This window comes from Phasianus colchicus, chromosome 33, assembly GCF_987193195.1.
Source record: "Phasianus colchicus chromosome 33, bPhaCol1.hap1.1, whole genome shotgun sequence".
Lineage (NCBI taxonomy): Eukaryota > Metazoa > Chordata > Aves > Galliformes > Phasianidae > Phasianus > Phasianus colchicus.
The window spans coordinates 2768489-2781999 of NC_143468.1; the positions used below are offsets into that span (position 1 = coordinate 2768489).

The 13511-nt window shown below is 60.3% G+C and overlaps 1 protein-coding gene across 2 annotated transcripts; it reads left to right on the forward strand.

Annotated features, from left to right (window-relative positions):
* The first annotated feature begins 6578 nt into the window (after positions 1-6578).
* ANKRD33 (ankyrin repeat domain 33) lies at positions 6579-13389 on the forward strand. 2 transcript variants are annotated; one of them, XM_031609795.2, is made up of 5 exons: positions 6579-7968; positions 9114-9439; positions 10209-10338; positions 10448-10588; positions 11845-13389. In XM_031609795.2, the coding sequence occupies exons 2-5, from the start codon at positions 9146-9148 to the stop codon at positions 12720-12722; spliced, it is 1443 nt and encodes a 480-aa protein (XP_031465655.2). In that variant the 5' UTR covers positions 6579-7968; positions 9114-9145; the 3' UTR covers positions 12723-13389. The 2 variants fall into 2 exon arrangements, with proteins under 2 accessions (XP_031465655.2, XP_089984618.1); XM_090128492.1 differs by having other exon boundaries at positions 9141-9439.
* The last annotated feature ends 122 nt before the right edge of the window (positions 13390-13511 follow it).

The window sequence follows — 13511 nt, forward strand, 5'->3', positions numbered from 1 at the left end:
CCCCTATAGGGCACCCTACAGCCTCTATGGGGCACCCTACACCCCCTATTGGGCATCCCACGGCCTCTATGGGGCATCCTACAGCCCCCATAGGACACCCTACAGCTCCTATAGGGCACCCTACAGCCTCTATGGGGCAACCTACACCCCCTATAGGGCATCCCACGGCCTCTATGGGGCATCCTACAGCCCCCATAGTACACCCTACAGCCCTATAGGCACCCCATGGTCTCTATAGGGCACCCTACAGCCTCTATGGGGCACCCTATAGGGCACCCTGCACCCACTATAGGGCACCCTACAGCCCCTATAGGACACCCCACACCCCCCATAGGACACCCTACAGCCCCTATACGGCACCCCAAGGCCTCTATGGGGCACCCTACACCCCCTATAGGGCATCCCACGGCCTCTACAGGGCATCCCAAGGCCTCTATGGGGCACCGTACAGCCTCTATAGGACACCCCACAGCCCCCATAGGACACCCTACAGCTCCTGCAGGGCACCCTACAGCCTCTATGGGGCACCCTACATCCCCTATAGGGCACCCTACAGCCTCTATGGGGCACCCTACACCCCCTATTGGGCATCCCACGGCCTCTATAGGACATCCCAAGGCCTCTATGGGGCACCCCACAGCCACTATGGGGCATCCCACGGCCCCTATAGGCACCCCACAGTCCCCCTAGGACACCCCACAGCCCCTATACAGCACCCCAAGGCCTCTATGAGGCACCCTACAGCCCCCATAGGGCACCCTACAGCCCCTATAGGACACCCCACGGCCCCTATAGGGCATCCCAAGGCCTCTATGGGGCACCCCACAGCCCCCCTAGGACACCCTACAGCCCCTACAGGGCACCACACACAGCACTGGCAATGAAGGGGTGCTCACCCCCCATAGGACCCCCCACCCCCCCCTCCACCCCCCCGCCATCCATCTTCTTTACAGCCCCGATCCGGAGCCGACACCACCTGCGGCCCCAGAAATGCAATTACTGCAGATGGGGGGGGGGTTGGAATTGGGGGGGGGTTGGAATTGGGGATGGGGGGGGGGGGGAGGATGGAGGCGGGTGGGGGGGAGAGCAGAGGAGACCCCTTCATCCCTTCATCTCATCCTCCCGAATTTCATCGCGGCTCCCAAACGAGCGCAGCGATCTGCAAGTCTAATGAATGAATGCAATGTGCGCCGCCCCCCCCCCAGTGCAAAATGATGGGGGGGGGGGGGGGGCGGAGGAGAAATTGAAATTGATCCGCGAGGCTGTAATTTAATCAGCAGCGCTGCTCTGTTCGGTGGGGGGCGCTGGGGTGGGGGGGGTTGGTTGGGTTTTTGGGTTTTTTTTTCCCCCCTTGCATTGAATTAAGAAGGATTGGGGAAGGGGGGGGGGAGGGGGGGAGGTGTTGTGTGCAATCGGTGTGCAGCAAAATGGGGCAAAAGCAGGCAGCAAAACCAGGCGGTGTGCAGCAAAACAGTGCAGCAATCAAGGTGCAGCAAAATGGGGCTGCACTGTGCAGCAAATCCATGCAATGTGCAGCAAATCCATGCAATGTGCAGCAAAACCATGCAGCAGCCAACGTGCAGCAAAATGGGGAAACACTGTGCAGCAAAAGCATGCAATGCACAGGAAAATGGGGCAGTAATGTGCAGCAAAACCATGCAACATGCAGCAAAACCATGCAGCAACCAACATGCAGCAAAATGGGCCTTCAGTGTGCAGCAAAAGCATGCAATGCTCAGCAAGATCGGGCAGTAACTTGCAGCAAAATCGTGCAGCAAACAACGTGCAGCAAATTGGGGTTGCAATGTGCAACAAAATGGGGCAGCGCTGTGCAGCAAAACCATGCAACGTGCAGCAAAACCATGCAGCAGCCAACACGCAGCAAAATGGGGCAGCATTGTGCAGGGAAATGGGGCTGCAGTGTGCAGCAAATCCATGCAATGTGCAGCAAAACCATGCAGCAGCCAACATGCAGCAAATTGGGGCTGCACTGCGCAGCAAAACCATGCAGCAACCGATGTGCCCCACAGCCCCCAGTGCCACCCCATAGCCCTCCACTACAATCCCATACCCCCCCAGTGCCTCCCAATAACTCCTCCAGTGCCCCACAACCCCCCAGTGCCACCCTATGCCCCCCAAATGCCACCCCACAAACCCCCAATGTCACCCCATAACCCCTCCAGTGCCTCCCAATTAGCCCCCAGTGCCACCCCATACCCTCCCACCACCACCCCATACCCCTCTAGTCCCACCACATAATACCCTATTGCCACCCCATAACCCCACCAGTACCACCCCATAACCCCTTACTGCCACCCCATAGCCCCCCAGTGCCACCCCATACCCCACCAGTACCATTCCATAGCCCCCCCAGTGCCTCCCAGTTACCCCCCAATGCCACCCCATACCCCTCTAGCCCCACCCCATAGCCCCCTATTGCCACCCCATACCCCCCCACTGCCTCCCAAGGACCCCCCAGAGCCCCATATCCCCCCAGTGCCACCCCATACCCCACCAGTACCATCCCATAAGCCCCCCAGTGCCTCCCAGTTACCCCCCAATGCCACCCCATACCCTCCCACTACCACCCCATACCCCTCTAGTACCACCCCATACCCCCCAGTGTCTCCCAATTACCCCCCAGTGCCCCATAACCCCCCAGTGCCACCCCATACCCCTCTAGCCCCACCCCATAACCCCCTATTGCCACCCCATACCCCCCCAGTGCCTCCCAGTTACCCCCCAATGCCACCCCATACCCCTCTAGACCCACCCCATACCCTCATATTTCCACCCCATACCCCCCCAGTGCCTCCCAATGACCCCCCATCACCTCCCCACACGGACCACATCCTCATAGGATCACAACACCGGGGGAGGCTCGGACACCCCAGGTGACACCCCCGGCCCTTTATCCCCCCCCCCCCATTTCCACCCCCCCGGCCGTGACCCATCGCTGACCGCAGCTCCGGTCCCCCATCCCCGCCCTCCGCTTCCCCTCCGTTCTGAGTTATTGAGCCGCGTTTTGTGATGGAGATGCCGGGAATTGAGGGTGGGTGACCCGGAGGAGACCACCGGGCCGGACCCGGAGCGAGGGGTGAAAGATCAGAGCGGCCCTAAAGCCCCTCCCCATTATCACCCCCCCCCGCCCCCCCCAACCTGCGCTGCTGCTCCCGGGCGTCAGCAGTGATTTAAAGCCCCTGGGTTCAATGGGAGAGCGAGGGATGCTGCAGGGGGGTCCCCAGGGGTCTGGGGTGTCCCTATGGGTGTCCCTATGGGTGTCCCTATAGGTCTGTGGTGTCCCCATGGGTCAGTGGTGTCCCTATGGGTCCATGGTGTCCCTAAGGGTCTGTGGTGCCCCTATGGGTCTGTGGTGTCCCTATGGGTGCCCCCAATGGGTCCCCGTGGTCCGTGGTGTTCCTAAGGGTCTGTGGTGTCCCTGTGGGTGTCCCTATGGGTGTCCCTATAGGTCTATGGTGACCCTATAGGTCCGTGGTGTCCCCATGGGTCTATGGTGTCCCTATGGGTGTCCCTATAGGTCTGTGGTGTCCCTAAGGGTCTGTAGTGTCCCTATGGGTGTCCCCATGGGTCTGTGGGGTCCCTATGGGTCCATGGTGTCCCTAAGGGTCTGTGGTGTCTCTATGGGTGTCCCTAGAGGTCCATGGTGTCCCCATGGGTCTGTGGTGTCCCCATGGGTTATGGGGGTGGGGGGGAGGGGGGGTGTTATCACGCCTGGGACCGTTCCACCGCAGTGATAACCATCCCCCCCACATCCCCCCCATACCCCTCAGTCCCCCCCCATAACCCTCCTCCTCCCCCATGCCCCCCAATACCCCCCCAGTACCCCCCATATCCTCCCAATACCCCCTCATATACCCCTCCCCCCCAATATCCCCCATACTCTCCCCCTCCCCCATAGCCCCCAATACTTTCATATATCCCCCCATACTCCCCAATACCCCCTATATCCCCCAAATACCCCCCCATATCCCCCCACCCCATACCCCCCATACCCCCCCCAATATCCCCCATATACTCCCCCTCTCCCCCATACCCCCCAATACTCCCATATGTCCCCCCCATACTCCCCAATGCCCCCCATATCCCCCAAATACCCCCTCATGTCCCCCTCCACCCCATACCCCCCTATATCCCCCCAATACCCCCCATACCCCCAATACTCCCATACGTCCCCCCCTTGCCCCCCAAATATCCCCCCATATCCCTTCCCCCCCCATACCCCCCAATACTCCCATATGTCCCCCCATACTCCCCTATACCCCCTATATCCCCCAAATACCCCCCCATATCCCCCCACCCCATACCCCCCATACCCCCCCAATACCCCCCATATACTCCCCCTCTCCCCCATACCCCCAATACTCCCATATGTCCCCCCATGCCCCCCAAATACCCCCCATATCCCTTCCCTTCCCATAACCCCCCATACCCCCCAATCCCCCCCGTATCCCCCCACTACTCCCATATGTCCCCCCCATACTCCCCAATGCCCCCCATATCCCCCAAATACCCCCCCATATACCCCCACCCCATACCCCCCATACCCCCCCAATATCCCCCATATACTCCCCCTCTCCCCCATACCCCCCAATACTCCCATATGTCCCCCCCACACCCCCAATACCCCCCATACGCCCCAAATACCTCCGCAAGCCCCCCTCCCCCCCAATACCCCCCATATCCCCCTATACCCCCCCAAACCCCCCCCATACCCCCCCAATCCCCCCTACATCCCCACCGTCCCCCCTCATATCCCCCCCTCTCCCCATATCCCAAAATCCCCCCCCCAAAACCCCCCCATATCCCCCTCCCCCCCCCATTCCTCCAGTCCTCCGCTCTCCGGCGCCCCCTGGCGGCAGCGGGCGGTTCTGCGCCCCGGCCCCACGCGCGTCCCCGCGGCCCCACGCGTGACAGCGCTGCCGGGGGAGGGGGAGCGCGCATCTCCCCCCCCCCCCCCCCCAAATCCCACCCCCTGACCTCACGCGCCCGGCTCAGCGCGCAGCGCTGCGGCTCAGGGACCCCCGGTGACCCCATAAGAGCCAGAAGGGATCAATGGGATCCAATGGGGGGCGGGGGGGGGAACTGCGGGGGTTGGGGGTCCGGGTCCTGGAAGGGAAAATGGGGACGTTTCGGGGGTGTAGAAAACAATGGGGGGGGGGTATGGGGTCCGGGTCCTGGAAGGGACACTGAGCTTTTGGGGGTCCGGGTCCTGGAAGGGACACTGAGCATTTGGGGGTCTGGGTCCTGGAAGAGTCATAGGGCTTCTTAAGGGGGGGTTATGGGGTCTGGGTCCTGGAAGGGAAAATGGGGGTACTACAGGGACACTGAGCTTTTGGAGGTCTGGGTCCTGGAAGAGTAATAGCACTTCTTAAAGGGGAGTTATGGGGTCTGGGTCCTGGAAGGGACAATGGGGACACTTTGGGGTTATAGAATCCAATGGGGGATTTTGGGCTCTGGGTCCTGGAAGGGACACTGAGCATTTGGGGGTCTGGGTCCTGGAAGAGTCATAGGGCTTCTTAAAGGGGGGTTGTGGGGTCTGGGTCCTGGAAGGGACGATGGGGACACTTTGGGGTTATAGGATCCAATGGGGGGGATTTGGGGGTCTGGGTCCTGGAAGGGACAATGGGGACACTTCAGGCACACTGAATTTGGGGGAGCTTTTTGAGATCTGGGTCCTGGAAGGGATATGGTGACACTTTTGGGACACTGAAGCCCGTGGGGGATTTTGGGTCCAGGTCCTGGAAGGGACACTGGGGACACTTTGGGGACATAGAATCCAATGGGGGATTTGGGAGTCCTGGAAGAGTCATAGGGGTTCTTAAAGGGAGGTTATGGGGTCCAGGTCCTGGAAGGGACAATGAGGACACTTTGGGGTTATAGGATCCAATGGGGGGGATTTTGGGCTCTGGGTCCTGGAAGGGACACTGAACTTTTGGGGGTCTGGGTCCTGGAAGAGTCATAGGGCTTCTTAAAGGGGGGTTATGGGGTCTGGGTCCTGGAAGGGACATGGGGGAACTACAGGGACACTGAACTTTTGGGGGTCTGGGTCCTGGAAGAGTCATAGAGGTTCTTAAGGGGGGGTTATGGGCTCTGGGTCCTGGAAGGGATATGGAGACACCTCAGAGAGACAGAATCCACGGGCTTGAGGGTTTGGGTCCTGGAAGGGACATTGGGGCACTTTGGGGACTCTGAATTTGAAGGAGATTTTGCGGGTCTGGGTCCTGGCAGGGCTATGGGGACACTTCAGGGGCACAGAATCCAATGGGGGATTATTTGGGGTCCAGGTCCTGGAAGAGTCATAGAGACTCTTCAAAAACACAGAATTGAGGGGTGTTGGGGGCTCCGGGTCCTGGAAGGGACATAGGGACACCACAGAGACACTGAATCCATGGGGGCTGGGGGGGGGCAGGTCCTGGAAGGGACATGGGGACACTTTGGGGGTACAGAACTTGGGGGGATTTTGGGGGGGGGTTGGGTCCTGGAAGAGACACGGGAACACCTCAGAGAGACTGAAATCAGGGGGATTTTGGGGGTTTGGGTCCTGGAAGGGATACGGGGGCGTTGTGGGCACACAGCCGGGTCCCGGTGGGATCTGCTGCTCCTGCGGGGGCTGTGAGCACAGCGACCTTCGGGATCCGCTCCGGGAGCAGAGCTTCGCTTCGGGGCCTTTGGGCCTTTTTCCATGAGAACCAGGGCAGAATTCGCCCTGCCCCCCAACTCCTCCCCCACCATGGAAACACTCGGATCCCATCAACCATGAAACTGCGGGGGAAAATCAGGGGTGTCCCGCCGGCAGCTCCTGCAACACTTGCAGCTCCTGCAACCCTCTGTAATGCTTGCAACCCCTTGCAGTTCTTGCAACCCTTTGCAGCTCCTGCAATGCTTTGCAGCTCTTGCAACCCCCTGTAACACTTGCAACCCCTTGCAGCTCTTGCAGTGCTTTGCAGTTCTTGCAACCCCTTGCAACACTTGCGACCCCTTGCAGCTCTTGCAACCCCTTGCAGCTCTTGCAAACCCCTGCAACACTTGCAACCCCTTGCAGCTCTTGCAGTGCTTTGCAGTTCTTGCAACCCCTTGCAACACTTGCAACCCTTTGCAGCTCTCGCAACCCCTTGCAGCTCTTGCAACCCTTGCAGCTCTTGCAACCCTTTGCAGCTTTTGCAACCCTTTGCAGCTTTTGCAACCCCTTGCAGCTCCTGCAATGCTTTGCAGCTCTTGCAACCCCCTGCAACACTTGCGACCCCTTGCAACACTTGTGACCCCTTGCAGCTCTTGCAAACCTTGCAGCTCTTGCAACCCCTTGCAACACTTGCAGCCCCTTGCAGCTCTTGCAATGCTTTGCAGCTCCTGTACCCCCTTCAGCTCTTGCAACCCCTTGCAGCTCCTGCAACCCCCTGCAATGCTTGCAACCCCTTGCAGCCCCACGGATGGCAGCTTTGCAGCTGCATGCACGGCTTTAAAGCACGGCTCCAAAAGGATTGTCAGAATTTAATTAGCGCACCTTAATTAGCTTCACCATTGCAAGGCAGAAATTTGCCGGCTTCCCAGGTTGACCCCAGCAGTGAAACCACGTGGAGGGAAGCAGGGGGGGGGCTTTGGGCCGAGCTGAGCTGGGCTGGGGGGGGGTTATGGAGCAGCCCTATGGTGTGACCCCCTCAACCCCCCCCCCCAGGCCCGGATCGCGCAGCTCAGGCTGTTAAATCCTGCCCTGATCCGTCTCAGGATGGATGGAGCCATTTTTGGCAGCAGGTGGAATTAAGGGATCCGGAGAGGCTGAGCCCAGGGCAACGGGAGAGGAATCACAGGCAGGGGCGTGCAAAGGCTGCACCCCATCCAGGACGTTGGGGGGGGGTCGGGGGGGGGACACAGGGGGGTTTTTTCCCTGGTGGGAGCAGGAATGGTCTGCAGCCCACGAGGAACCTGAAGCGAAGCTGTGAGCATCCCCAGGTGAGGCTGCGTGCCCCCACTGGGGGCTTTGGGGAGGGATGGGAGGCTGAAGGGAGCTGCAAGGAATTCCTTCGTGCTCCGCCGTGCGCAGCTGAGGTCACTTCTGGGCTCGGGAGCTGAGCAGCAAAAGGTTGAAGTGCAGCCTGGTGGCCCCACGCGGTGCTGCGGGTTCCTGGGCTGCTGCTCTGGGAACTGGGGGTGCAGAGCTGCCCTAGAGCTGCCATGGGTGCAGCTCTGCCCCATGGCTGCCCCATGGCTGCCCCATGGCTGCCCTATAGCTGCCCTATAGCTGCCCTATAGCTGCCCTATAGCTGCCATGGGTGCAGCTCTGCCCTATAGCTGCCCTATAGCTGCCCTATAGCTGCCGTGGGTGCAGCTCTGCCCTAGAGCTGCCCTAGAGCTGCCCTAGAGCTGCCCTAGAGCTGCCCTAGAGCTGCCCTATAGCTGCCGTGGGTGCAGCTCTGCCCTAGAGCTGCCCCATAGCTGCCCTATAGCTGCTGGGGGTGCAGCTCTGCCCTATAGCTGCCCTGAGGGTGCTGGGGGTGCAGGGAGCAGCTCTGTTCACCCTATGGCTGCTGTAGGCACAGCTCTGCCCTATAGCTGCTGTGGGTGCAGCTCTGCCCTATAGCTGCCCTATAGCTGCCCTATAGCTGCCCTATAGCTGCCCTATAGCTGCCGTGGGTGCAGCTCTGCCCTATGGCTGCCCTATGGCTGCTGGGGGTGCAGCTCTGTTTGCTGCCCTATAGCTGCCCTATAGCTGCCGTGGGTGCAGCTCTGCCCTATAGCTGCCCTATAGCTGCTGTGGGTGCAGCTCTGTTTGCTGCCCTAGAGCTGCCCTAGAGCTGCTATAAGTGCAGCTCTGCCCTATAGCTGCCCTATAGCTGCCCTATGGCTGCTGGGGCTGTAGGGATCAGCTCTGTTCACCCTATAGCTGCTGTGGGTGCAGCTCTGTTCACCCTATAGCTGCCGTGGGTGCAGCTCTGTTTGCTGCCCTATAGCTGCCCCCAGAAGGGGCTTTGCTGCCCCACACAGGGCCGCTATGGGGTTGGGTTTTTGCCCCATTCCCTGCCCGTCTCGTGCTCCCGATTCCCACACTGGGGTCAGTTTGGGACCGTGAGCCCCCACCCCACACTGTGCCCATACAGCCGGCACTGAGCCCAGGACCCCCGCAGCCCCGATGACCGATGAGCGCAGCGGAGCAGGGAGCGCTGCAGCCCCCGAGCCTGAGCTGCACTACGAGGATGAGGAGGATGAAGACGATTCCAGCGCCGGCTTGGAGCCCTCGGACAGCAGCAGCATCTGCTCTGATGATTCAGTCTATCCCTCCTCGGAGCCCCCACGCGGGGTTGGGGGGTCTGGGGAGCTGAGTTTGTATCAGTGCTGCGTGCGCAACGATGCCCAGCTGCTGCGGGAACGGCTGCGGTGTGGGGTGGGCAGAGGGGAGGCCACAGAGCTGGACATCAATGGCAGGGTGAGTGGGGGGGAGGGGGGGGTTCTGGGGGGGTCCTGGAGGATGCTGAAGGAGGAGGGGTGGGATCCCAGAGCCGTGGGGGGGGTGGGGTCTCCAGGGTTTGCGTGGGTTCATGAGGCGCAACCTGGGGGGCAGGAGGGATGGGATGGCAGCCATGGGGGGTTGGGGTCTCCAGGGGTTGTATGAAGCCGTGGGGCAGAACTTAGGGGGGCAGGAGGGATGGGATGGCAGCCATGGGGAGTTGGGGTCTCCAGGGGTTGTATGAAGCCATGGGGCAGAAACTGGTGGGGCAGAACTTGGGGGGCAGGAGGGATGGGATGGCAGAGTCATGGGGGGTTGGGGTCTCCAGGGTGTGCATGGCTCCATGGGGCAGAATTTGGGGGTAGGAGGGGTGGGATCCCAGAGCCATGGGGGGTTGGGGTCTCCAGGGGTTGTATGAAGCCGTGGGGCAGAACTTGGGGGGCAGGAGGGATGGGATGGCAGAGCCATGGGGGGTCGGGGTCTCCCGGTCACCATGCAGTAGGGTTGCGGGGATCAGTGGGGCAGAACTTCCCCTTCCTCCCCTGCTCTGGGAATGGGGACACCTGCTGGGAACGGGCCGATCCCAAAGGATGCTGGATTGGCAGGGATGGGATGGCAAAGCCCCGTGGGGTCGGGATCCCCCTGGCACCATTCAGTGGGGCTGCACGGATCCGTGGGGCACAACCTCCCCACTTTGGGGTTCGGGGTGTGGGGTGGAGGTCCCGAACGGAGCGCTGGCCCCAAACAGAACGGGCTGATGGTCGCCTGCTGCCGGGGCTTCGTGGACATCGTGCCCCTCCTCCGGCACTGCCCCTACGTGGATGTCAACCAGCAGGACACGGAGGGCAACACGGCGCTGATGATGGCCGCGCAGGCAGGTGGGCAGCACAGCCCCCGGGTGGGCTGGGATGGTAGGAAAACAACACGGGGGTCAAGAAGGATCCCTCATTAAGCACAAAAAAAAAAGGTGTTTTCTCTGCTGCTAAGGGCACATCACCATCGTTAATTACCTCCTGAATTACTTCCCGGCGCTGGACGTGGAGCGGCGCGATGCCCGCGGGCTGACGGCGCTGATGAAGGCGGCGGTGCAGGGCCAGCACGACTGCGTGACCGCGCTGCTGCTGGCAGGTGAGACCCACGGGAACAACTCTGAGGTGTGGGTGCCCCACCCCGGGGTGCTGGGGGCTGAGGAGGGGGACCTGGGCACATTGATGTGGGGGCGCGGGGCTTAAGGACACCTGAACCCAACCCGTTCTGTGGTTCCGTGATCCTAAGGACCTTTCCAACCCAACCATCCCGTGGTTCTTTGAGCTTTAAGGACCTTTCCAACCCAACCATCCCATGGTTCTGTGATCTTTAAGGACCTTCCCAACCCAACTTTTCCAACCCAACCATCCCGTGGTTCTATGATCTTTAAGGACCCTTCCAACCCAACCATCCCATGGTTCTATGATCTTTAAGGACCTTTCCAACCCAACCATCCCATAGTTCTATGATCTTTAAGGACCCTTCCAACCCAACCCACTCTATGATTCCATGGTTCCATGACCTTTAAAGACCTTTCCAACCCAACCATCCCATGGCTTTGGGATCTTTAAGGACCTTTCCAACCCAACCATCCCATGGTTCTGTGATCTTTGAGGACCTTTCCAACCCAACCATCCCATGGTTCCATGACCTTTAAGGACCTTTCCAACCCAACCATCTTGTAGTTCTATGATCTTTAAGGACCTTTCCAACCCAACCATCCCGTGGTTCTTTGAGCTTTAAGGACCTTTCCAACCCAACCATCCCATGGTTCTGTGATCTTTAAGGACCTTCCCAACCCAACTTTTCCAACCCAACCATCCCGTGGTTCTATGATCTTTAAGGACCCTTCCAACCCAACCATCCCATGGTTCTATGATCTTTAAGGACCTTTCCAACCCAACCATCCCATAGTTCTATGATCTTTAAGGACCCTTCCAACCCAACCCACTCTATGATTCCATGGTTCCATGACCTTTAAAGACCTTTCCAACCCAACCATCCCATGGCTTTGGGATCTTTAAGGACCTTTCCAACCCAACCATCCCATGGTTCTGTGATCTTTGAGGACCTTTCCAACCCAACCATCCCATGGTTCCATGACCTTTAAGGACCTTTCCAACCCAACCATCTTGTAGTTCTATGATCTTTAAGGACCTTTCCAACCCAACCATCCCATGGCCTTGAGGTCTTTAAGGTCCCTTCCTACCCAACCACCCCGTGGTTCCGTGATCCTTAAGGACCCTTCTGACCCAACCATCCCATGAGCTCCATGGCGGTCTGAGGGGTGGCTGGGATCCTCGTGCTGATGCTGCAGTTTCACTTTGGTGACCCTTCTGTCATCCTCCTGCCCCCAGGAGCCGACCTGCACGCCGTTGACCCCATCAAAGGGAAGACAGCCAGGGAGTGGGCCGCCTTCACCGGCCGTTTTGAGACCACTGTCCGTATCCGGACCCTCCTCCGGCGCCCACGGGCCGAGCAGTTTGGCACCCGTTACCTCCCCGAGTGGCCGGCGCTGGCCGGGCTGGTGGCCAAAGCCCTGAGCCCCAAATCCCGCAGCCAACGGCTAGCAGAGAAAATCCGCTCCCTCTTCACCTTCCGCATCCCCCGCGACCCGGAGGAGGACGGCGTGTTGGACCACATGGTGAGGATGACCACCTCCCTCGCCAGCCCCTTTGTGAGCACCGCTTGCCAAACCATCTGCCCTGATAGCCCACCCGAAGTGGGCAAGCGGAGGCTTTCGGTGGCGGAGATCCTCCAGGAGCCGGGCACTGGAAAGGCATCGTGTAATGGCCAACTGGAGGGGCATGGCCAACTGGAAGGGCATGGCCAACTGGTGGGGCATGGCCAACTGGAAGGGCATGGCAGACTGGTGGGGCACAACCAACTGGAAGGGCACGGCCAACTGGAAGGGCACAGCCAACAAGTTGGCAATGGCCAAGTTGCGTTGGACCGAGCGGTGCTGGAGATGGCACCGCGCCGTCACCGCCTCCTGGGCTTCCTCCCCCGGCTGCTCCGTGCCAACTGCATCTTCCCTGGGGATCGAGTGCCCAGGATCAAGCTGAGCAAAGCCAGCTCGCCGCCGGCGTGCGGGAGGGAGAGGAGACCCCGTGGCCGCGACAAGGCGCTGTTACAGCCCCCCAAATGGAGGTACAAGGAGCTGAAGGAGGAGAAGCGAGCGGCCGAGGAGGCAGAGGGGGAAAAGAAGAGGAAAAAGGGGAAAAAGGGGCGCTGAGGTGGGGGGGGGGGGGGGTCACCGTGCGGACCGCTCTTCTGCTGGAGGTTTTGGGGTGGCCCCCCGCCCTCGTGCTGTCGCTTCGGATCTGGTGGTGGTGGGTGGGATCCTGATGGAGGGGCTGTGTTCTGGGTTGGGATTTTGGGGGGTTTGGGGGCTTTTTTTTTGCCTCTTTGGTCTCACAGATCTGATGGAATCTGACTGTTATTAAAGCAGAAGAGTTCGCCACGTTAACAGCATCGATTCAACAACTGAACCCCGGGGCTGCAGGGGGCATCTCCCATATGGGACAACCCAACAGCTCAGGGAAGAGCGACCCCAGGACCCTTCTCCTGCACCCTCCCTCCCCCTGGGGACCCACGCAAGCCATGCAGCTGCTTTTTGCTGGGTTTGCTCCCCAGCTGTGATGCACCGGGAGCATGGATGCGGGGCGCTGAGCTCAGAGCTGCAAACCAAACCCAAAAATGCAAAGAGGGGCAGCGGGGTCTTCGCCCTTTTCCCTCTGGGGTCAGTGGGGCTGATCCAGGTTCTGCTCCTTGGGCGCATTTTCGCTCAGCCACTCCCAGGGATGCTGCTGCTCTGGTGCCAAACTCCCATCGCCCACCCCATGGTGACCCACGGGGGGGGAGGTTCTGCTGGGACCCCCCCTGTGGTTGCTGTGGGTTTGGTGGTGGCGGCTTTGTGTCGCCGTCAAACAACAAAACTTCCTCTTTTGGGAGATCTGTGAGATAGCAGAGGGACCTCAAAGCGCTGCGGCGGAGCTGTGCTGCCGGGGGGGGGGGAACTGCG